The 23,495-nt window shown below is 44.6% G+C and overlaps 2 protein-coding genes across 4 annotated transcripts in view; both read left to right on the top strand.

Moving 5' to 3' along the window:
• The first annotated feature begins 1,405 nt into the window (after positions 1–1,405).
• LSM10 (LSM10, U7 small nuclear RNA associated) lies at positions 1,406–6,551 on the top strand. 3 transcript variants are annotated; one of them, XM_060784050.2, is made up of 3 exons: positions 1,406–1,492; positions 2,663–2,784; positions 5,435–6,551. In XM_060784050.2, exon 3 carries the CDS (start codon positions 5,445–5,447, stop codon positions 5,814–5,816), a length of 372 nt encoding a protein of 123 aa, XP_060640033.2. In that variant the 5' UTR covers positions 1,406–1,492; positions 2,663–2,784; positions 5,435–5,444; the 3' UTR covers positions 5,817–6,551. The 3 variants fall into 3 exon arrangements, with proteins under 3 accessions (XP_060640033.2, XP_060640031.2, XP_060640032.2); XM_060784048.2 differs by having other exon boundaries at positions 2,619–2,784; XM_060784049.2 differs by lacking the exon at positions 2,663–2,784.
• A 6,641-nt stretch (positions 6,552–13,192) lies between these two features.
• The window catches only part of STK40 (serine/threonine kinase 40), a 41,086-nt gene continuing 30,783 nt past the window's right edge, over positions 13,193–23,495 (top strand). Inside the window, exon 1 of the mRNA XM_060784052.2 lies at positions 13,193–13,305. Coding sequence (XP_060640035.1) covers positions 13,302–13,305 — 4 coding nt within the window. The 5' untranslated portion in view covers positions 13,193–13,301. The remainder of the gene's footprint in view (positions 13,306–23,495) is intronic.

Raw genomic sequence — 23,495 nt, 5'->3', positions numbered from 1 at the left:
AGTGGTTTGCTCTTCTCCACACTCGCATGTCGTGGATTCCACTTTGTAGCCCCATTTCTTAAAATTGGCTCTGCATCTCGTGGTGCCAGAGCGCAGTCTGTTCAGCGCCTTCCAAGTCGCCTAGTCTTCTGTGTGCCCAGGGGGGAGTCTCTCATTTGGTATCAGCCATTGGTTGAGGTTCTGGGTTTGAGCCTGCCACTTTTGGACTCTTGCTTGCTGAGGTGTTCCAGCAAGTGTCTCTGTAGATCTTCGAAAACTATTTATTGATTTAAGTCATTGGCGTACTAGCTGATGCCCAAACAAGGGATGGGCTGGAGATGTCACGGCCTTGGTCCTTTCACTATTGGCTGCTACTTCCCAGCGGATGTCGGATGGTGCAATACCGGCTAAGCAGTGTAATTTCTCCAGTGGTGTAGGGCACAGACACCCCATGATGATGCGGCATGTATCATTAAGAGCCACATCTACTGTTTTAGTGTGGTGATGTGTGTTCCACACTGGGCATGCATACTCAGCAGCAGAGTAGCATAGCGCAAGTGCAGATGTCTTTGCTGTGTCTGGTTGTGATCCCCAGGTTGTGCCAGCTTTCGTATGATGTTGTTTCTAGCGCCCACTTTTTGCTTGATGTTCAGGCAGTGCTTCTTGTAGGTCAGAGCACGGTCCAAAGTGACTCCCAGGTATTTGGGTGCGTTGCAATGCTCCAGTGGGATTGCTTCCCAGTTAATCCTCAGAGCTCGGGATGCTTGTCTGTTGTTATGGTGAAAGGCGCATGTCTGTGTTTTAAATGGATTAGGGATCAGTTGGTTTTCCCTGTAATAGGCAGTAAGAGCACCTAGAGATTCAAAGAGCTTCTTTTCAACCATCTCAAAGCTCCCTGCTTGAGTGGTAATGGCACGATCATCAGCATAGATGAAACTCTCTGTCCCTTCTGGCAGTGGCTGGTCATTTGTGTAGATGTTGAACATGGATGGAGCGAGCACGCTCCCCTGAGGCAGGCCGTTCTTCTGTTTCCGCCATCTGCTTCTCTGGCCCTGGAACTCAACAAAGAAGCTCCTGTTTTGTAGCAGGTTTCCTATGAGGCGGGTGAGGTGGTAGTCCTTTGTGATATTATACATTTTTCTCAGGAGGAGGCGGTGGTTCACAGTATCATAGGCTGCTGACAAGCCTAAGACAACAAGTCGAAGACAACAGCAAAGTGGGGAAGGAGTTGTGGCTTCGAACATTACCTACTTCCAATCCTGGAAGCGGGGGGGGGGGGGAAGCAGCGAGCCAATCAAATGCCATCTTTCCGTGTCCGAGGACCGCCTTCCGGGCCAATGGAGTTGCTTCTCTGTTCCATCGGGGCGGGGGCAAGTCCAGGCGAATGGGAAAACGAGGCGCTCTGATCTAGCTCCGCCCACTTCAGAGCCTCTGAGTCGGGAATCTCCTATTACGCATGCGCTTTTTGGTGGTCTTTTCTGCTTTGCACGAGGAAGCAGGAAATCCTGGCCAGGTAGGCGATGGATTGCATGTCCCATTATCCCTCCCAGCGGCTGTGCTTTGGGTTTCTGTTGTTAGTTTGGCAGTAGCGTAGACCCATTGAATCCCATGGATTTACACCAATGTAGAGCTATTAAGCAGTTGCATTAGGCATAATTGAGCTATGCGTTTGGGACTAATAGGTTGCAGAAAAGCTTCCTGCTCTTTTTAAGGGTGGGGCTTAATGGAACCCAATCAAAAGTTTGGAAAAGTTACTTTTGACAGGAACTACAACTCCCAGAATTGTACCAATATTTTCCATTGTGTTCAAGACCAGGGCTTTGAATCATAGAATCATAGAATCAAAGAGTTGGAAGAGACCTCATGGGCCATCCAGTCCAACCCCATTCTGCCAAGAAGCAGGAATATTGCATTCAAATCACCCCTGACGGATGGCCATCCAGCCTCTGTTTAAAAGCTTCCAAAGAAGGAGCCTCCACCACGCTCCGGGGCAGAGAGTTCCACTGCTGAACGGCTCTCACAGTCAGGAAGTTCTTCCTCGTGTTCAGATGGAATCTCCTCTCTTGTAGTTTGAAGCCATTGTTCCTTGTCCTAATCTCCATGGAAGCAGAAAACAAGCTTGCTCCCTCCTCCCTGTGGCTTCCTCTCACATATTTATTCATGGCTATCATATCTCCTCTCAGCCTTCTCTTCTTCAGGCTAAACATGCCCAGCTCCTTAAGCCACTCCTCATAGGGCTTGTTCTCCAGACCTTTTATCATTTTAGTCGCTCTCCTCTGGACACATTCCAGCTTGTCAATATCTTTCTTGAATTGTGGTGCCCAGAATTGGTAATAAGAGGATGGATTCTGGGAGTTGCAGTCCTCCCAGTTCTTCCCAGGGGGCGTCTACAAATCCTGGGAGGCGCTGTCCTCTCAGCGAAGCCTCAAGACTTTTAAAACTACAACTCCCAGGATTCCATAACATTGAGTCAGTTAGTCATTCTACTGTTTCTCAGCTTGGGGGTTGGGACCCCAGACGGGGTCATGAGGGGGTGTCAAAGGGGTCTCAAAAGACCGTCAGAAAACACAGTATTTTCTGTTGGTCATGTGGATTCAGTGTGGGAAATTTGACCCAATTCTATTGTTGGTCGATTGTAGGTGAACTATACATCCCAGCAAATGTCAACGTCTATTTTCCCCAGACTCCACCAGTGTTCATATTTAGACATGTTGAGTAGTCGTGCCAAGTTTGGTCCAGATCTATCATTATGTGAATCCACAGTGCTCCTCTGGATATAGGTGAACTACAACTCCCAATCTCAAGGTCAGTGCCCACCAAACCCTTCCAGTGTTTTCTGTTGGTCATGGGATCTCTGTGTGCCAAGTTCAGCTCAAATCCATTGCTGGTGGAGTTCAGAATGCTCTTTGATTATAAGTGAACTATAAATCCCAGCAACTACAACTCCCAAATTACAAAATCAATTCTCCCCCAACCCCACTAGCATTCACATTTGGTAGTGTTGGGTATTTGTGCTCAATTTGGTCCAGTGAATGAAAATACATCCTGCATATCGGATATTTACGACTTATAACAGTAGTAAAATGACAGATATCAAGTAGCAACAGAAACAATATTATGGTAGGGGGTCACCATAACATGAGGAACTGTATTAAGGGGTCACGGCATTAGGAAGGTTGAGAACCACTGTTCTACTGTATAGAGTAAAGCAAGCATGGGCAAACTTCGGCCCTCCTGGTGTTTTGGACTCCAACTCCCACAATTCCTAACAGCCGGTAGGCTGTTAGGAATTGTGGGAGTTGGAATCCAAAACACCTGGAGGGTCGAAGTTTGCCCATGGCTGGACTAGAGGCACCCATAGTTCAAATACATAGATAAAACAAAAAGACCATTCAAACACATATTAGAAGGCAGAATTCCACAACACGAAGCCATGGTCATTAAAGCGGTATAAAACTGCATTCAAATGCACAAATGAGGCAGTGAGACCATTCAAACACATATATTAAAAGATGTGGGGTTGCATCTGAACTGCAGGATTCCATAACATAAAGCCATGGTCATTAAAGTGGTACAGAACTGCATTCAAATGCACAGATAAAGCCATGAGCCCATCCAAACACATATTAAAAGGCTTGGGGTTGCATCTACTGTAGGATTCCATAGCACTGAGTCATGGTCATGGTAGAAATGTACAACATGCATTAAAAATTGGCATTTCTGCATTAAAATGCACAGAGAAAGCCGTGTGACTATTCAAAGATATATATTAAAAGGTGTGGGGTGCATATTCTACACTGTAGAATTCCATAGCACCTTTTTTTCATATCAGGAGCAACTTGAGAAACTGCAAGTTGCTTCTGGTGTGGTAGAATTGGCCGCCTGCAAGCAAGGACGTTGCCCAGGGGACGCCTGGATGTTTTACCATCCTGTGGGAGGCTTCTTTCATGTCCCTGCATGGGGAGCTGGAGCTGACAGATGGGAGCTCACCCCACTCACCGGATTTGAACCGCCAACCTTTCGGTCAGCAGGCCTGCCGGCACAAGGGTTTAACCCATTGTGCCAACGGCGACTCCTTCCATAGCTCTGGGCCATGATCATTAAAGTGGTATATAACTATATTGAAATCCATAAATAAAACCATGAGATCATTCAAACACATATATTAAAAAGTGTGGGGTGCATATTCTACACTGTAGAATTCCATAGCACCTTTTTTTCCATGTCAGGAGCGACTAGAGAAACTGCAAGTTGCTCCTGGTGTGAGAGAATTGGCCGCCTGCAAGAAAGGACGTTGCCCAGGGGACGCCTGGATGTTTTACCATCCTGTGGGAGGCTTCTTTCATGTCCCTGCATGGGGAGCTGGAGCTGACAGATGGGAGCTCACCCCACTCACCGGATTTGAACCGCCAACCTTTCGGTCAGCAGGCCTGCCGGCACAAGGGTTTAACCCATTGCGCCACCGGGGACTCCTTCCATAGCAATGGGCCATGATCATTAAAGTGGTATAAAACTATATTGAAATCCATAAATAAAACCACGAGACCATTCAAACTCATATATTAAAAGGTGTGGGTGCATATTCTACACCAAGGGTCCTTAAACTAAGGCCCAGGGTCCAGATGCGGCCCTCCAAGGTCATTTACCCGGCTCTTGCTCAGGGTCAACCTAAGTCTGAAATGGCTTGAAAGAACACAACAACAACAACAATCCTATCTCATCAGCGAAAAGCAGGCCCACACTTCCCATTGAAATGCTAATCAATTTATATATTTTAATTGTTCTTCATTTTAATTATTGTACTGTTTTAAAGTGTTTATTTGCACTACAAATAAGATATGTGCAGTGTGCATAGAAATTCATACATGTTTTTTTTCACAAATTATAATCCGGGCCTCTAACAGTTTGAGGGACTGTGACCTGGCCCTATGTTTAAAAAGTTTGAGTACCCCTGTTCTACACTGTAGGATTCCATAGCCCCTTTTTTCCATGTCAGGAGCTACTTGAGAAACTGCAAGTTGCTTCTGGTGTGAGAGAATTGGCCGCCTGCAAGCAAGGACGTTGCCCAGGGGACGGCTGGATGTTTTACCATCCTGTGGGAGGCTTCTTTCATGTCCCTGCATGGGGAGGTGGAGCTAACAAATGGGAGCTCACCCCACTCACCAGATTCGAACCGCCGACCTTTCGGTCAGCAGTCCTGTCGGCACAAGGGTTTAACCCATTGTGCCACTGGCGACTCCTTCCAGAGCACTGGGCCATGGTCATTAAAGTGGTATAAAACTACACTGAAATGTATAAATAAAACCATGAGACCAAACACATCAATTAACCGGCTTGGGGTGCAACTACACTGTAGGATTCCTTAGCAGTTAAAGTGGTGCCAAACTGCCTTCCTTCTCCAAGTGCAGATGCAGCCCCCAATGCCTCCCCCCCTTCCCTCTTGCTGTTTTCCCAGACTGGTGGCCATGGAGATTAGCCACTCGGTGAAGGAGCGCACCATTTCGGAGAACACCCTGGTGCTGCTGCTGCAGAGCCTGACGGGCCGTGTGACCCAGGTGGAACTACGGGATGAGAGCCTGGCGGTGGGGCGCGTGACCAACGTGGATGCCTTCATGAACATCCGCCTGGGCCCCACTACCTTCACCGACCGGGCCGGGCGCACCTCCCAACTAGAGGGCCTCTTTGTTGCTGGGAGGAGCGTGCGCTACGTTCACATCCCGGATGATGTGGACATCCGGGCTGCCATTGAGGGCCAGCTCCAGCTCCTGCGACGTGTCCGGAGCTTCGGAGGAAGGGACAAGGGCAGGAAGGAGTTCCTTCATCAAAAGGACAAGTAAAAACAAGCCCAGGATGCGGAATCAAATCTCCCCCTTTTGAGATCAAGATACAGAATGACTTCAAAGCAAGCCTTTGGATTCTTCCACTGAGATTCACTTTTTGGACTGCTCCTTGAAAGAGAATAAAGTGGCACGGAAAGCCAAGAACAGAAAAACTGAATCATGTTTTTATCCTCTATTGCTCCTTCCCTATTTCTTTCTTTGGATCCATTTTTCTTAATGAGGCTTCCTCCAGTTCAAGAAATGAAAGGGACTGCAACCCTGGGCTACTTTTATTTAGCCAAATATTTATTTCTCTTGCAGCCGCAAGCCTCCTTTTTTGCTCAGGATTTGAAATGACCTCTTTCATATATTTTTCTCTCACTTGGATCCACTTTTCTAATTCACATGGAAAAAGCCATGTGGAAAGACAGGAACAACAAACTGAATTACTTTTATATTTTCTTTCTCCTTCCTTCTGGAACAATAAACTGAATTACCTTTATCCCCCCCGTTCCTTCTAGAACAATAAATTGAATTACTGTTTTGTTTTCTTTCCTCTTCCTTCCCTTTCATTTCCTTTCTTCCTAAAAGAAAAGTTACTCTTCTTTTGCAAAACCGATTAGGGCACTTTTATATCAGCAGGTGGAAAAACACGGGTTTTTCAAAAAAAAATTATGGAATTCTTCTAATTTGATAAATGTGACCTCCAAATGAATACACTTTCAATTCCCAAATAAACTTTTCCATCTTTAATACACTTCTCCCTTCTTTATGGTTGTGTGATAACCTTTTCAAAGGGTTTTCTTGGCCAGATTTGTTCAGAAAAGGTTGAGCATGAACTCCCTCTGAAGCTGAGAGCATGCAACTGGTTCAGTGAGTTTCCTTGGCTGAGAGCAGATTCACACCCTGATCTCCAGTCATCGGGTGCATCTACACTGTAGAATTAATGCAGTTTGACCCCACTTGAACTCCTATGGCTCAATACTATGCAATCCTGGGAGTTGTAATTTTGCAGTGGCTTTCACCTCTGCTGAAAAGTGCAAACGACAGCTCCCAGGGTTCTATAGTATTGAGCCATCGCAGTTTGAATGGTGCCAAACAGCATTCATTATTTTTATAGGTGATGAGAACATGAAGGTGGGTATGGATTTGGAAGATGCAATTTAAGCATGAGCTGGAAGCCTCTTGAAGCATGAGGTGCCCCAGGTGAGTCAGGGCTGTGGCTTCCAGGTGCATTTGAGGGCCCACCCAGATGGTGTTATGGCTGACGCATGACTTCTCAACATTATTAAGCTTGACTCATGGAAGCTCTCCTCCTTTGGAGGTTTCTAAGCTGGATGGCCATTTGTCAGGTGGGCTTTGATTGTGTCTCCCTGAATGGCAAATAGAGCTGGACAGCATGGCTGTTGGAGGTCCCTTCCAACTTTCTGTCTAAATCTTTCTTTACCTTAATGACAAATAATTGTTAGCCACCTTGAATACCTATGGGGAGAATGTGGTATATACATTTAATAATAAACAATTAATTATTGTTACCCATCTTGAATTCCTATGGGGAGAAAGGTAGAATATAAATTTAATAAATAAATAATTGTTAGTGTTCTGGAACAGCTGTTCCAGGAGCTCCAGATTTATTTGCTGTGTTTAAATGTTTGTGTGCAATCCCATGCTTGGGATTTTGCAGCAGGGGGTTTCCAGTTATAATTTGCATTTATAGGGTAAGCCACCTGCCAATTATAGTTAGGATTCCTGGTCCTGCCCCTTTTTTGCTTTTTGGAGGGAAGGGAGCCTTTTCCAGTCAGTCACAGCAAGGTTAACCACTGTATAGGATGTGTTTACTTCCCCTGTACAAAGGCTTCAACCTTTAAGAGCTCCAGGGAAAGAACGCCAGGGAAGCATTCCCACAGCTTTAAAGGTCTCCTAAGAACTCCTGGGATTCCTTCCTACAGCCTTGGGAGTTTCCAGGAAGACAGCCAACTCTACAGAATATCCATCGCCTGTCTGATAGATCCTCTCAGTGTTTTGAGAAGCAGTTCGGCCTGGCAGAGGAGTCCACACCAGTGAGGGTTGGATTTTTGTTAGCCTTGGGAGAAGTTAAAAGGGGGAATTTTCCTTTGAAGAAAGTTATTGAAGATAGTGCCTGTTCTCTGCGGACAAGTTTGAGAGAACTGATACTTTAAAGCTTTACAATTCCTGTTTGATTCATTAATAAAAGACTTTGTTGTGCCTTTTAAGCCATTTGAAGATTCCTTTTGTAAAGGAAGCCTCTGAAAACTTTTCCTAGGGCCCCTGGCTTCCCACTGGGTAAAGGTTACACATCCTATATCTAAAGTCAACTAACTATAGGCCCAGCGGTGACAGAACAGTTAGGCACCTTGAATTCCTTTAAGGAGAAAGGCAGGATATTATTATTATTATTATCATTATCATCATAATCTATATCAGAGGTCCTCAAACTTTTTAAACAGAAGGCCAGGCAACTGTCCCTCAAACTGCTGGAGGGCCGGATTATAATTTGAAGGAAAAAAAATGAATGAATTCCTATGCACACTGCACATATCTTATTTGTAATGCAAAAGGCACTTAAAAACAATACAATAATTAAAATGAAGAACAATTTTAACAAATATAAACTTAGTAGTATTTCAATGGGAAGTTTGGGCCTGCTTTTGGCTGATGAGATAGGATTGTTGTTGTTGTTGCTGTTGTTGTTGTTGTGTGCTTTCAAGTTGTTTTCGACCCTGAGCGAGGGCCGGGTAAATTACCTTGGAGGGCCGTATTCGGCCCTCGGGCCATAGTTTGAGGACCCCTGATCTATATAAATAAAATGTAATGTTCGTTTGTGGGATTAACATAACTAAAACCAACTGGACGAATTTGAACACAATACACCAGCAGGCCAGTGAGTGACCATCACTCATAAAAACAGTAAAAAAACACAGCAGTAGAGATTAAAAAAATACATTACAATGGATGTGCAAAACCACAAATATATACGCAAACATACATATATACTCACATACACAATATATATGTATACACACACACACAACACATATACACAGACTGGGCCACAGAAATGTGTGGCAGGGAAAGGCTAGTTAATGATAAATTGTTAGCCACCTTGAGTTCCTATGGGGAGAAAGGTGGGATATACATTTAATAATAATAATTTTAGCATTATCATTATTTATCATCATTTTCTGCCAATCTATATCATGAGAGCCCAAGGTGGCAGGCAAAGGCATGAAATCAATTTAAACAATAGAAACAGAATAACTTTATTGCCCTTGTACAGTGTAAAACAAAATGTTTTCCCCAGCACACATCAACAACAACACTCCCACCTCACCCTAACCGCCCCCCAATGGTACATCAATGGGAAGCCATGGAGTTCAATATAGTTACAGCTCTATGATAAAAGCTGTCTCTCAGGCTCCTTCCACACAGCTGAATAAAATCCCACATTATCTGCTTTGAACCAGGATATATGACAGTGCAAACTCAGATATTCCAGTTCAAAGCCGATATTGTGGGTTATTCTGCCTTGATATTCTGGGTTATATGGCTGTGTGGAAGGACCCTCAGTCTGTTTGTCTTTGCATACAGGACACCCATGACAATTAGATTCATCATAGTTTGTGGCAGCCACACAAACAAAGTATCTGGAGGAGAACAACTACATTCAAAGTAAGGGCCACACAATTAAACAGGAAATAACACTTTCTAGCCAGGAACAGATTTTTCTTCTCCAATTTGGTTTCAGAGTGTGATTCCAGGTGGGAAGTTCTGACCAAAGCAGGAGATCACAAGAGGGCTTTATTATGATTATTATGTTTATTATGTTTATTTATACACCACGTTTTGTCTCCACAAGGAGGCTGTGGGCCCTTCCAGACAGGCCCTATATCCCAGGATCTGATCCCAGGTTTTCTTCTTTAAACTGGATTATATAAATCTGCACTGCCAGATAATCTGGGATAAAGAGAAAACCTAGGATCAGATCCTGGGATATATGACCTGCCTTGAAGGGCCCTTCCAAACAGCCATATAACCCAGAATATCAAGGCAGATAATCCACAATATCTGCTTTGAACTGCATTATCAGAGTCCACACTGCCATATAAACCAGTTCAGTGTGGATTTTATACAGCTGTGTGGAAGGGGCCAAAGCAGCTTACATTTCAATAAAATTTCAAATCTACAAATAGATGAAACACTACAACAGAATTAAATATCATTGGTATTTCTTAAAGCAGGCATGGGCCAACTTGGGCCCTCCTTGTGTTTTGGACTTTAATTCCCACAACTCCTAACAGCCTACCTACGGGCTGTTTTCACAGCAGGAGCCTGGATTTGCTGAAGAGAAGCAGAGGACAAAGAAGGGAAGAAAAGCTCATTGAGCTGCGTTGAGGTAGAGGTGGAGGGAAGGAAGGAGGGCTGGATGCCGAGGGGAGGCTTCGGGGCTGCCTATTGGCAGCTGTGTCTTTTCTGGAAGAGTGGAGGCAAGGGATTCTCTTACCTCTGCTCTTCCAGGCAGCAGCCGCGCGCTCCCACCGCTGCCTTCACCTCCTCTGAGAAAGAAGAAGAAGTAAGGGAAGAAGAGGAGAAAGGGAGAGGAAAAAAAGAGGGAGAAAGAGAAGAGAGAAAGGAGGAGGGAGAAAGATAAAGATAAAGAGAGAGGAAAGGGGGAGAAACTGAAACGGGGAGAAGGAGAGAGAGCTTCAGGGGGAGACAGAAAGAACAAAAGGAGCTCTGCGTTAGCAGAGCCAAAACTGATTTCACTAAGACGCAGGCCTCCTCCTCGGCGGGCCGGATAAATTCCCTCGGGGGGCCGCATCCGGCCCCCGGGCCACAGTTTGGGGACCCCTGGTATAGAGCTATAGGATCAAAGCGTTGGAAGGGATTTGGGGCCCTTCCACATAGCCATATAACCTAGAATATCAAGGCAGAAAATCCCACAATATCTGTTTTGAACTGGAATATATGACCTTGAAGGAGCTGGGGGTGGTGACGGCCGACAGGGAGCTCTGGCGTGGGCTGGTCCATGAGGTCACGAAGAGTCGGAGACGACTGAACGAATGAACAACAACAATATGGTAGTATGGACTCTGTCTGATTGCCAGATAGAAAGACACAATCAAAGCCCTCCCAACAGATGGCCATCCAGCTTCTGCTCAAAGACAGTTGGAAGAGACAGGAATCCTAGAATGAGAATTATAGAACCCTCAAGTTGGAAGAGGCCCTAAGGGGTTGCCATAAAGGAAGACACCATGCAAGACCTCCCGACAGAAGACCACCCAAGCTCTGATGATAATAATAATAGAATCTAAAAGTTGGAAGAGATCCTTCTGCCAGGAAGGAAGACACAAAGCCTTCCCGACAGATGGCCATCCAGCCTTTGCCTTTAAAAAATACCCAGAAACAGGAGGCCTCCCATGTGTAGGGTCACCATGATTCAAGCTTAATGGCAGCTAGCAATAACACTGACAAGTCATGTGTCAGCAATAACCCCGCCTGGGGTACATTCACTCATGCACTTTTGACTGCCTTGGCTCCATGCTATGCCATTCCGGGATTTGTAGTTTGGTGATGCCCCGGCAGTCCCCTTTTGGCAGAGAAAGCTAAAGGCTTTGTAAGACTGTTTGTTTATTTAAAACATTTCTATTCCGCCCTTCTCACCCCAAAGGAGACTCGGGGCAGAGCACAGCATATATACGGCAAACATTCAATGCCGGGACAAGAATTTATATGCGCATACATAAACATTAAAAACATTTATCTCAATATTAAAACACACCATTTAAAACCGTCTTAGTCATCTCCGTTAAATCGGCCTGGTAATCTTTCCTATTGTTGCTTTATTGCCCTGTCCCGAAAGCTTGGTCCCACAGCCAAGTTTTTACCATCCTTCTGAAGGACAGGAGGGAGGGAGCCGATCTGATCTCACCAGGAAGGGAGTTCCATAGCTGGGGGGCAATCACTAAGAAGGCCCTGTCTCTCATCCCCACCCATCGCACCTGTGACAATGGCGGGACGGAAAGCAGGGCCTCCCTGGAGGAGCTTAATCTCCGTGATGGTTCATAGGAGGAGATGTGTTCGGACAGATAAATTGGGCCAAGTCTGTTTAGGGCTTTATAGGCTAAAGCCAGCATTTTGAATTGTGCCCAGTAGCAAACTGGCAGCCAGTGGAGCTGCCGTAACATGGGAGTTGTATGCTCCCTGTATGCCGCCCAGGGCCGTAGCCAGAAAAAAAATTCGGGGAGGGTTGACAATTTTGGGGGAGGGGTTAAAAATTTGGGGGGGGGGATTGAAAATTTCGGGGAGGGTTGACAAATTTTGGGGGGTGGGGGTGGGATTGAAACCTGCCTCCTAGCCCACGCTGAAGCAAAGAGCACAGCAGGGGGCGGAGCAGCCTTCCATAGCCTGCAGCTCCACCCCTGTCAACCACCTCCACCAAGTCTGGCCTCCTTAATGAGAGCATTCAACACACAAACCCCCAACTTGGTTGCTTCACTACATCGGCTATTGCTGCAAGTAATGACAGTGTGAATAAATTGTCAATATTTGCTTGAGATAGTGCTTACAGTTCTGGAGGGACTCTTGAGATAGTGCTTACAGTTCTGGAGGGGGGGGGTTGAACCCCTAAAACCACCCCCTCGCTACAGGCCTGATGCCGCCCGTTATTAACCTGGCTGCCTCTCGTTGGACTATTTGAAGCTTTCGAGCAGTCTTCAAAGGCAACCCCACGTAGAGTGCGTTGCAGTAGTCTATCCTGGATGTAGTGAGAGCGTGGACCACCGTGGCCAAGTCTGACTTCCCAAGGTACAGGCGTAGCTTGCGCACAAGTTTTAATGGAATCATGGAAGACTATAGCTTCCATGATTCCATAGCCTTGGGCCATGGCAGTTCCAGTGGGGTCAATTCAAATGTGTAGGTGCACCCTTTCTCTTGGACCAAGCATGGGCCAACTTGGGCCTTCCTCCAGGTGTTTTGGACTTCGATTCCCACCATTCCTCACAGCCTCAGGCCCTTTCCTTTTCCCCCTCAGCCACTTAAGCCTGAGACTGTTAGGAATGGTGGGAGCTGAAGTTCAAAACAGCTGGAGGAAGGCCCAAGTTGGCGCATACCTGGTCTAAGGCATTTCAGAGAACAAGGGATGCTCCATTGGTACCCAGTTCTATTTAGTGATGCAACCCACCTCCTGTCAATCATAGTCAGGATGGGCGGGCTCTGCCTACTCCTCTCGACCAATCGCAGACGCCCTAGAACCCCTCCTTTAGCCTTTCAGCCAATCAGAGGCAAGCCGCGAGGGCGAAGGGATCCCGGAAACAATATGGCGGCTGGTGGGAGTGAGAGGGAGGCGTGGCGGTGATGAGCGGCGGCGGCGGCGGCGCAGTGACGTCGGTGTGGCGTCACTTCCGTTGTCAGGTGGCGGAGTCGGTGCGGGACTGGCGAGACGTCGGACGGTGGCCGGCGGGGCCGGGCCCGGAGGCGGCGAAGATGGGTGAGAAGGAAAGGGAAGGCCATGGAAGAAGGCCCGGCTGGCAGGAGGGCTATCTGTCGGAAGGGCTTCCTGAAAGGGCTTGTTATTGGGTGGCCTTCGAGGCCCCTTGTCATTCCAACGGAAAAATCCAATGAGTCCCCTTCCTTCTCTGGGGGATTTAAAGCAGAGGCTGGATGGCCATCTGTCGGGAGGGATTAGATTGTGCCTTCCTATTTGGCAGAAGGGGGTTGGTTTGGATGGTTCTTGGGGTCTCTTCCAGCTCTAGCATTCTGTAATACCGTATATGTATTATATATCATGTATATCTATCTGTTATCTCTCTTTCCGACCGACAGGTCGCAGGTTCGAATCTGGGGAGAGGCGGATGGGCTCCCTCTATTAGCTCCAGCTCCTCATGCGGGGACATGAGAGAAGCCTCCCACAAGGATGATAAAAACATCAGAAATCATCCAGGCGTCCCCTGGGCAACGTCCTTGCAGACGGCCAATTCTCTCACAACAGGAGCGGTTGCTCCTGACGCAACAAAAAAATAAATCTCTTTCTCATGGCCATCTGTCGGGAGTGTTTTGATTGCGTCTTCTCACCTGATAGATGAGGGTTTAACAGTAGCCTTTGGGGTCCCTTCCAACTCAAGGATTCAGTGATAACAATATTTTTGGTGACCATGGAGTCTCCCTCTGTCTCTGGAGGTTTTAAAGCATAAGCTGGATGGAGGGATTGGATTGTGCCTTCTAATGGCACAAAGAAAAGGGTTGGACTGGATGGTCCTTGGAGTCCCTCCCAGCTCTAGGGGTTTATGTTTCTAAAGGAGAAGATGCCTCTTCGAAAGGGCCTGGCAGGTGAATGCCCTGGAGGACATAGCTGGCAGGATGGCCATCTGTGGGAAGGGCTTTGAGTGTGGAGTTGGGCTGGATGACCTTTACAGAGGGGACTGAGGTGGAGTCCTTTACGAAAGAACATGGCTGGCTAGGCGGTGGGCTGAAGTGGAGGAACAAGGTTGATTACTAGTTTAATGTTGACATGTTGCAGGTGTTTTAGATTGCAGTTTGTATTGTTTTTAGTGTTGCAAACTGCTCAAAAATAATAATAACACCATCTAACCCGGTGTTTGTCCCTGGGTTATAAATGGCATTTCCACATTGGTTCTCTCATCAACACATGTGGAAAGTTTAGTAAACTGCAAAAAATATTGTTTTTTACGGGACATTCTGCGGCACATTTTGCTATCGTTTTTCAATAAATATCTCACAGAGTCTCAACCAATTCAACCTAGTTGGGGCAGCCACAAAAACAATGTTTATGGAGTAGAACAACTGCTTTGAAAGGAAGTACCGCACAATTAAATAGGAAATAACACTTTCAAACCAGGAACTGAACATTTTTCAAATTTTGATAGCATGTGATAGCAGCAGCAGCCCAAGCTCAGTTTGAATACCAATTTTGCTGTGGTCTTAAATGAACCCAGGTGATTCTGAGTGTTCATCTGTGTGTGACCCCTTGGTTTCATTCTCCAGCACATTTGTCCTCTATATGGTCTAGTTTAGTAGCCTAAACAAAACCCCAGTTGCCAAAATAGACACCCAGCATCAGTAAAATGACCTCTAGGAAGCATGAATAGTCCTGGACTCGGGAAGATAGAAAAGGGATGAGAATATAATGGGAGGTCTTCCTACAGTGAGAGAGGGAGACCATCCATCCGCAATAAAGCCTCCTTTGTTTATTGGATCACCTTTTTGGGGAAAGAAGCACCTTCTCATTCCTCCCTAAATTGTATGTACACTTAGATTTGTAAACAAAGAAATACTGAGGCTTTCCTCGCCCCTTATACATTTACCCCTTTTGTAATGATAACACAATGTAACAAAATTTGGGGGGGGGAGTCTGTTCTTGGTTTGATGTTCTTTACAGATTAATTGTGCAGAACTTATTGGCTGCCACAAACTGAAAAATTCACTGAAAAACACTATTTGCAGTTTAATAAATATTTTCCATGTTTTTGTGACTGAACCAGTTAGAAAATAACATTTACAACCCGGGGACATAAATCGTGTTGTAAATCTCTCCCTAAAATGTGGCTGTGTCTCCCTCCCCCCCTTTAAATCAGTCTAAATCGTTTAGACCGAACAAGGTAAACAACCGGCTTTTTCTTCTTCTTCCTTTCTCTGCACTTTCTTCTTCCCAGCCACACCTCCCGTTCTTGTGTCTGCACTTCCTCCTCTTCCCCCACTTGCGCTTGCTTACTTAAAGTGTACATCCAGCCAAATATATATATAGCCCTCCCTACGCTATGCCTTCCAGAGATCATAGATAGATAGATAGATAGATAGATAGATAGATAGATAGATAGATAGATAGATAGATAGATAGATATCCGATCTCTGGAAGGCATAGGGCAGGGCTAACACTCCTGTGGAGTTTCCTTTGCTACCTGTGTCCTTGTTCAGAAGGTTTCACCTTGCTTTCTGGTCGTATAACAATTGGATTTTGAAAAATGTGGCTTGTTCTGGGAACAAGGTTTGGTGAGAAAACTTCAGTGGAGACCCCTTTTCCCCATGATAATAACTCTTCCAAGAGTGGATTTGCCTTCCTTCCAAGGGCTAGATTCCTCTCACTTCCTGTTGTCTCAGGCCTGTTCTTATCTAGGAGTTGTTTGTAAGTCAAATGTTTGTAACTCGGGGACTGCTTTTATATAGGTGCTTACAAACAGGATCAAGGAAATCCCAGGCTAAGGGACAATACATTGAAGTATAGTTTAACCATGTTATGTATTATTTTAATTCAATTTATTTAAAATTTCCATTGTATGTTTTTAAGTCACTATGGAGTGCTATATGTAAGCTGCCTTGAGTCCCCATTGGGGTAGAGAAAGGCGAGATATAAATAAGGTAAATAAATAAATAAGGGTTTTTCAGGTCTTATGCCAATGTTGGTGCATAGAAACTTCAGGTGCTGCCATTTCCCTTCAGATAAGACATTTAGGAACTGGCTGCAAGTGTGCTGATAATGTTGACTCATCTTTCAGTCATTGTTTTAAATGCTTTTGCTTCTATGCATAGTTTAATTGCAGCATATGGTTATCTTCCTGTCTTTGTATGTGCTTTTATACACATCGGGTTTCATTTTTGTGAACCTGCTGCCCAAGAGTCTGATGGAGATTGGATGGCCATTTGTAGGGAAAGCTTGGATAGTGCATTCCTATGTGACAGAATGGGATTGGACTAGATCAGGTCTCTCCCAACTCTAGGTTTCCCTTGTATTTACAGTGGCTGCTCCTCAGTGATGCCACGTGATGCTGATAGGAAGATGTGTGTGTGGGAGAGCATCTGATTTATGGGCATTATGAATATATTTGGCAAGTATATTTTCTGCTTGAGGTCTTTAATTATGGAGGAGTCAGTCAAGTTGTGAGCTAGCGATGATGGCGAAATCAGGGTGCTAAAACTCTGATTCTCATAGCCAATGGATGTGGCTTCTGATATCTCCCTGCAGTGCATGATAGAGGAGAGCATGGACAGAACAATGGGACATTGGTGCATTGGTTTGCAGGGTGATGTACCAGCAAACCCTACTGAATTATGTGACACGCCCATGTCATCAGGAATATTCCCATCCTGACCTTGGAGGTGTGCACCTGGAGAAGGGAAGGTACAGAGGAGCACAGTTTATATGCAAAAGTACATATAAAATTATATGTGCCGTGTATATGAGCAGAAACAAGCAGCAGCCCTCACTGGAGATTCTGAGCAACCTTAACCTCTCATGCCATGAGAAGTCACAGTATGATGCTAATTTTATTATTTTTTACTTTATTGAAATAATTACACTATGTAGCACAATTTTTGTTCCTGAGTTATAAATGTCATTTCCTAATTGGAAAAGGTGTATTAAACCTGGAAAAGGTGTATTAAACTCCAACATCCTTTTTTTTTTTTTTTTTGGGAAGGACATCCTGCAGCACATTTTAGGATAGTTTTTTAAAAATAAATATCTCATTGAGTCCTAACCAATTCCAACCTAGTTTTATAGCAGTCACAAAAACCAAGCTTCTGGAATAGTATAACAACTACTTTCAAAATAGGTGCCGCACAATTAAACAGAAAATAACATTTTCAAACCAAGAACAGATTCATAGAATAATAGAGTTGGAAGAGACCACATGGGCCATCTAGTCCAACCCCCTGCCATGCCATAGTATCCCTGACAGATGGCCATCCAGCTTCTGTTTAAAAGTTTCTAAGGAAGGAACTTCCACCACACTCCAATGCAGAGAGTTCCACTGCTGAACAGCTCTTACAGTTAGGAAGTTCTTCCTAATATTCAGGTGAAATCTCCTGTAATTTGAACCCATTGCTTCAAGTCCTAGTTTATAGGGAAGTATAAAACAAGCCTGTTCCCCATTCCTTATGACATACTTTCACATATTTATACATGGCTTTCGTGTCTCCTCTCAACCTTCTCTCCTAAAGGCTAAACATACCCAGCTCTCTAAGACACTCCTTATAGGACATGGTCTCCAAACCATTGATCATTTTAGGTGCCCTTCTCTGGACAGCTTCTAGTTTGTCAATCTCTTTTAAACTATGGTGGCCAGAATTGGGCACAGTATTCCAGGTGAGGTCTGACCAAACCAGAATAGAGGGGCACCATGACTTCCCTCAATCTAGACACTATACCCCTTTTGATGCAGCCTTAAATCCCATTATCTTTTTTAGCTATTGCATCACACTGTTGATTCATGTTCAACTTGTTTTCCACTAAGACTCCAAGATCTTTTTCACATGTACTATTGACGAGCCAGGCATCACCCATTCTGTATCTTTACATTTCATTTTTTTTCTGCCTAAGTGAATTATCTCTCATTTCCCCTTGTTGAAATTCATTTTGTTAGCTTTGGCCTAGCTCTCTAATCTGTTATAGTCATTTTGAATTCTAAAATAGCTTATACCCCTCCATTGCTTTTATTTATTTTGTATCAAAGGCCTTGCATAAATAAAAATGTTATAATGCAATGCTTCTGGGTTGGAAAGATTAGCTGTTTACAAGAAAGGTTGCCCAAGGGACACCCGACTGTATTTATTCAGTCTTCGAGGAGACTCTTTCTGTGGCCCCCACCCCACCCCATTGCTACATTCCAATTATAGGACTCATTCCACCAGGTTTCAGTTACGCGTATTACTTCATAACTGTTTTGCCATTCTAAGAGTTCCAACTCATCTTGTTTATTTCTGGACATTAGTGTAAAGACATTTAAGCCCTTGGGACACTTTCCAAATTTTGTGATATAGTGTTATATGCCACCCAATATCACCGGATTTCGGAGCTGCATGGGATAAAATCAATTGCATCAGTTAGCAACAGTTTAAATAATCCAGGCAAACTGTTTGACAGGTGGAATCCTAAAGCTGGAGGGTCCCCAAGGGCCATCCAGTCCAGCCCCCTTCTGCCAGACAGGAAGGTACAATCCATGACCAGGGAGAAACAAGGCAGTTCTGAAAAGCAGGCAGGCAAATTTGGCTGGAGCTCTAAAATAGCCTTCTCTGAGCAAAGTTGACCTGTTGTGCTTTAAGGCGCATCCGGAGCAGGATGAAACCTTCTTACAGAAGTAGTTGAGTTAGTTTCCTGGAAAGTTTTGAACAGGAATTCCTTTTCCCGCTGATCTTAGTCACCAGTAGCTGATTTAGCATGTTCTCAGTGGAGAAAACATTTAAAGATGCCCCCGGTTTGCTTTAAATGTCACTGTGGTCAAATCAATCTAACACTCTGTCAAAATTATTATTATCAGATCCTTGGAAGTATTTTAAGACTGTGCTGTTTAACTCTTTGCACATGGAATATGTCATCTGTATCACAGTGGTGTAATTCTGCACATGGAATCAAGTGCTACTGGGGCTTGTGTACCCCAGGAAATGTGTTTAGGGTTATGGCATAAGGCCAAACATGAAAGACATTGAAAACTACAAAGATATATTGACTTCTGCTTGATTTCCTCTCCCGACCAATTACAGCCTTGATATTGGATTTGTATCCATCTTGTTTGTCCAGCCTGGCTTGGATTGGGTTCATTCATTGTGTCACTGATTAACTTTATTAACCAATATATCATGAAAAGCCAAAACACATAGAAGGGGGAACACTTCCAACTTTTCTTTACTGCTGGCGAATAGCCTCTTTCATGCATCTTTAAGGAATGTGCCAGAGCACATGCATCTTTTTGCATTTCAAAATGAAGTCTTTAGGAGAAATAGGACTTGGAGGGGTCACTTCTTGTATTTTGGCTAACGTTATCAGTGAACTATCCAAAATCACCACTTTGTGAGCCGGGTTTCGTTACTATTCAATTGTAATTTGGATTGTACTATTCAATTGTAAATTGGATTGTAATTTGGAGCAAGGTAAACTGAGTCCTCTTCTTGCATGCTTTGGGAAATAGTTGGAATCCAGTCTTTTTGCTTCTGTCTGTATCTCTCTGTCCTTGTTTCCCTTTTTGATCGCTGTCCAGATTGCCAAACCTATGCATTCCTTGCATCTGCCTTGATACCGGAGGCACCAGGGTGGCAGAAAGTCAGAAGAAGTCCTTTGCTGACTAGATGCCCTTCATTAGAGTCCTGCAATGGAGACATCAACCTGACTCATACTATCTGACCCAAAGACAGGCCTTTTTCTTCAGGACCTATGAGTTGTCAGAGTCCTGACTACTTGGTTTTTTCTTTCTGGATGGTGCAAGGTTGCATCCTCCAGGATGTCAAAATAAAAGAGTATTTTCTGCCAGAGAAAACAGAGAAGCCATCCGCGTGAATCCCACCATTTAAGAGCAGCTTCCAAGAGGGCCTTTTCTATTATAAGGATGGTGGGACCAAGCAAAGGTAGATATCACTCAGGCAGTTCTTGGTGAGAAGGAATCTGCACTTGCCCAACAGATTGATGTACTTTGGACTCAGTCCTGCAGGCTGGAAGGAAGTCCAGTGCTCAGTCCCATATATCTCAGGGGGATGGCAGAGGGAAGAGCCATATTTGCCTGGAGACCCCAAAGGCTCTCATATGGTGGCTCAGGTCCATCAGTCATCCTTCGAGGCCAGAGATAGATGGGCCTTTTTATGCTATCCCACTCTTAAATGCCATGCCATTTCTCATGATCTGTTTCCTGCATGTCTTTGCTTCCTTCTCCTGCAGTAGCCTTTCCTCTTGCAACCTGCAGCTTCTCCTGCCATTGCTTAACCTGGAAAAAGATTGTAGTCTTGGCCAGGTTTCCTCCATCATTTCTGCCTTCTGCCCAAGTCACAATCTGTTCTAGATTTTTCCAGAAATCGTTTGAAGCAAGGTTTTAACCCAGCCTTCCAGAGCCTTCGCTTCCCACCCATTTCCGTGTTTTTAAATGTGGCCATTGCCCTCGTCCTGGGCACTCAGCCAGCTTCACACACAGATGCTTTTGTGTGTCTCTGCCCAACTCTGAAGTGGGGTTTTGTTGCTTGTAGTTCGCAGGACAGTTGGGTTTTTCAGGGGTCTTTGCAAATGGACTGGGAGCCATGAAGAGGAGGAGGCACCAAAGAAGGTGTGGGTTCAGGAACGGAAGGAAGGAAGGAGCTTGGCTTGGCTGGCTGGCTTTTCTTTGCAGGCCGCACAGAGTTGGAATAGAAGCAGGTGCTGATATTTGCTCCAGTTTTGCAGCCAGATCCAGAGTAAAGGGCTAACATCTGGCTTCCAGTTTGGGCCTGGCCCTCTCCTCAGCTGTGTTCTTGCCTGTACTTTGCACCAAAACATCTCTCCCGGCTGTGTAGGAGAACTACATGGAACAACCTAAAACGAATTTGTGGTCTGGATAGTGATGCACAAACCAAAGACCACTGATTCGTATGAAGCACTTTCTATTTTTATGGGAGTTTGTTGCCTCTCCATCGCTGTTTGCAGCTAGCTTCGCACTGCATTAAATTGTCAGTGTAGATGGGGTCACTGTGTTTCCAGCGGTTAAGGGATTAGAGTTGAACAGTCTTATCTTAAATTACAGTTTTATGTAAATATTCAATAACATTTAACCTATTGATACCTCAATTAATGTAATTTTATTGCTCTGTATTTTTATTTGGAAACTTACCAGTAGCTTTTGCATTTCCCACCATTTCCCACCCTTCCCACTCAGATCAATACATTTTCCCAGAGTTTTTTGTGGTAAAATTAGGTACCTTGGCTTATATTTGTGTCAGCTTATACTCGAGTATATACGGATATGTGAAAGGCTGTCTGAAGAGGGAGCAGGCCTTGTTTTCTGCTGCTCTGAAGACTAGGACTCATTTGAGCCATGGGTTCAAATTACAGGAAAGGAGATTCCATTGAACATTAGGAAGAACTTTCTTTCTGTAAGAAGAGCTGTTCAGCAGTGGAACTCTCTGCCTCAGAGTCTGGTGAAAGCTCTTTCTTTGGAGGCTTTTCAACAGACGCAGGATGGCCATCTTTCTGGGTGTTTTGAATGTGCTTTTCCTGCATGGCACAAGGGGTTGGACTAGATGCCCCGTGTGGTCTCTTCCAAATCTGCGATTTGCTCCCCTTGTGGGTTTGACTGTGATCAAATATCAAATATCCTTTTATTTATTTACGACATTTATATGCCGCCCTTCTCACCCTGAAGAGGACTCAGAGCAGCTTACAAGTAAAAAGTCAATACAATATATTATTATTATCACAGCACAATATTAATATTATATATTACATTGTACTATAACATTATACTGTAATATTATTAGTAATATTACATTTAATATAAAATATATAATTATAATATCATTTTATTATTATTAATAGTAGTATATTGTATTATAGAAGTGACATTGGAAAAGGACAGGCCTGGCAGTTTCCATGCACACCATATTGCATACGTGCTCATTGTAGGGGATACATGTAAACATACCCTGCAATAATGCTGATGGCAGCACATTGAATCTGGGCAGGGTGAATAACAGCGCCCAATCCGCCACGAAGCACTGCATCTGATGGTTTTAAATGGTGTATTTTAATATTTAGACGATTGGTTTTAATGTTTACTAGCTTTACCCGCCACACGTTGCTGTGGCCAACCTTCTCTCCCTCTTTGTCTCCTTCTTTCAGTCCTTCCTTCATTTCCTTTTCTTCTTTCCTTTCTTCCTTCTCTACCTGTTTACTTCCTTTCTTAGCTTTTTGCTCCCATCCTTCCTTCTGTTTATTTCTTTCCTTCCCTCCCTCTTTCTCTCCTTCTTTCTCTTCTTCCTTTGCTCCGTCTTTCCTCCCTTCCCTTTTTTCTTTCCTTCTCTCCTCCTTCCTTCTCTTCCTCTTCCCTTCCTCCTCCCTTTTATTTCCTTCCTCTTTCTCTCCTTTCTTCGCTCTCTATCTCTTTCCTTCCTTCCTTCGCTCTTGACTTCCAGACTCCCTTTTCTTTCTTTCTTTCTTTCTTTCTTTCTTTCTTTCTTTTCTTCCCTCCCTTTCTCTTTTTCCTTCGCTTTTTTCCCTCTCTTCCCCTTCCCAAATTCCCCTTCCTTCCTTCCTTCCTTCCTTCCTTCCTTCCTTCCTTCCTTCCTTTTGACACCTTCCCTTCCCTTTCTTCTTTTTTTCTATCTTTCTTTCCTTTCCTCCTTCCTTCCTTTCTCCCTTCTTTCCCATCCTCCTTCTCTCTCTGTATTCTTTCTTTCCTACCTTTCTTCTTTCATATACCTTCTCAACTTCTCCTTCCTTCCTTCATACACCTTCCCTCCCTCCCTTCCTTCATTCCTTCCTTTCTTTCCTTCCTTTCTCCGTTCTTTCCCATCCTCCTTCTCTCCCTTTCTTCTTTCTTTCCTTCCTTTCTTCTTTCATATACCTTCTGAACTTCTCCTTCCTTACTTCCTTCATACACCTTCCCTTCCCTCCTTTCTTCTTCCTCCCTTCCTTCCTTCCTTCCTTCCTTTCTCCCTTCTTTCCCATCCTCCTTCTCTCCCTTTCTTCTTTCTTTTCTTCCTTTCTTGTTTCATATACCTTCTCAACTTCTCCTTCCTTCCTTCCTTCTTTCCTACACCTTCCCATCCCCTTCCCACTTTGCTTCTTTCCTTCCTTCCTTCCTTCCTTCCTTCCTTCCTTCCTTCCTTCCTTCCTTCCTTGCTATTTACACCCCTTCCCCTCATTTCCGTCCTTCCTTCCCTCTCCCGCTTCCTTCCCTCCTTCCCCTTCTTCACCGATGGCGGAGCCAGACG

The sequence above is a fragment of the Anolis sagrei genome, chromosome X, assembly GCF_037176765.1.
Source record: "Anolis sagrei isolate rAnoSag1 chromosome X, rAnoSag1.mat, whole genome shotgun sequence".
NCBI lineage: Eukaryota > Metazoa > Chordata > Lepidosauria > Squamata > Dactyloidae > Anolis > Anolis sagrei.
This window is presented reverse-complemented; position numbering and strand designations above follow the sequence as displayed.

Excerpts from the sequence above, each read along its gene's own strand:
- LSM10 (XM_060784049.2), top strand. The coding sequence starts at position 5,445 with ATGGAGATTAGCCACTCGGTGAAGGAGCGCACCATTTCGGAGAACACC.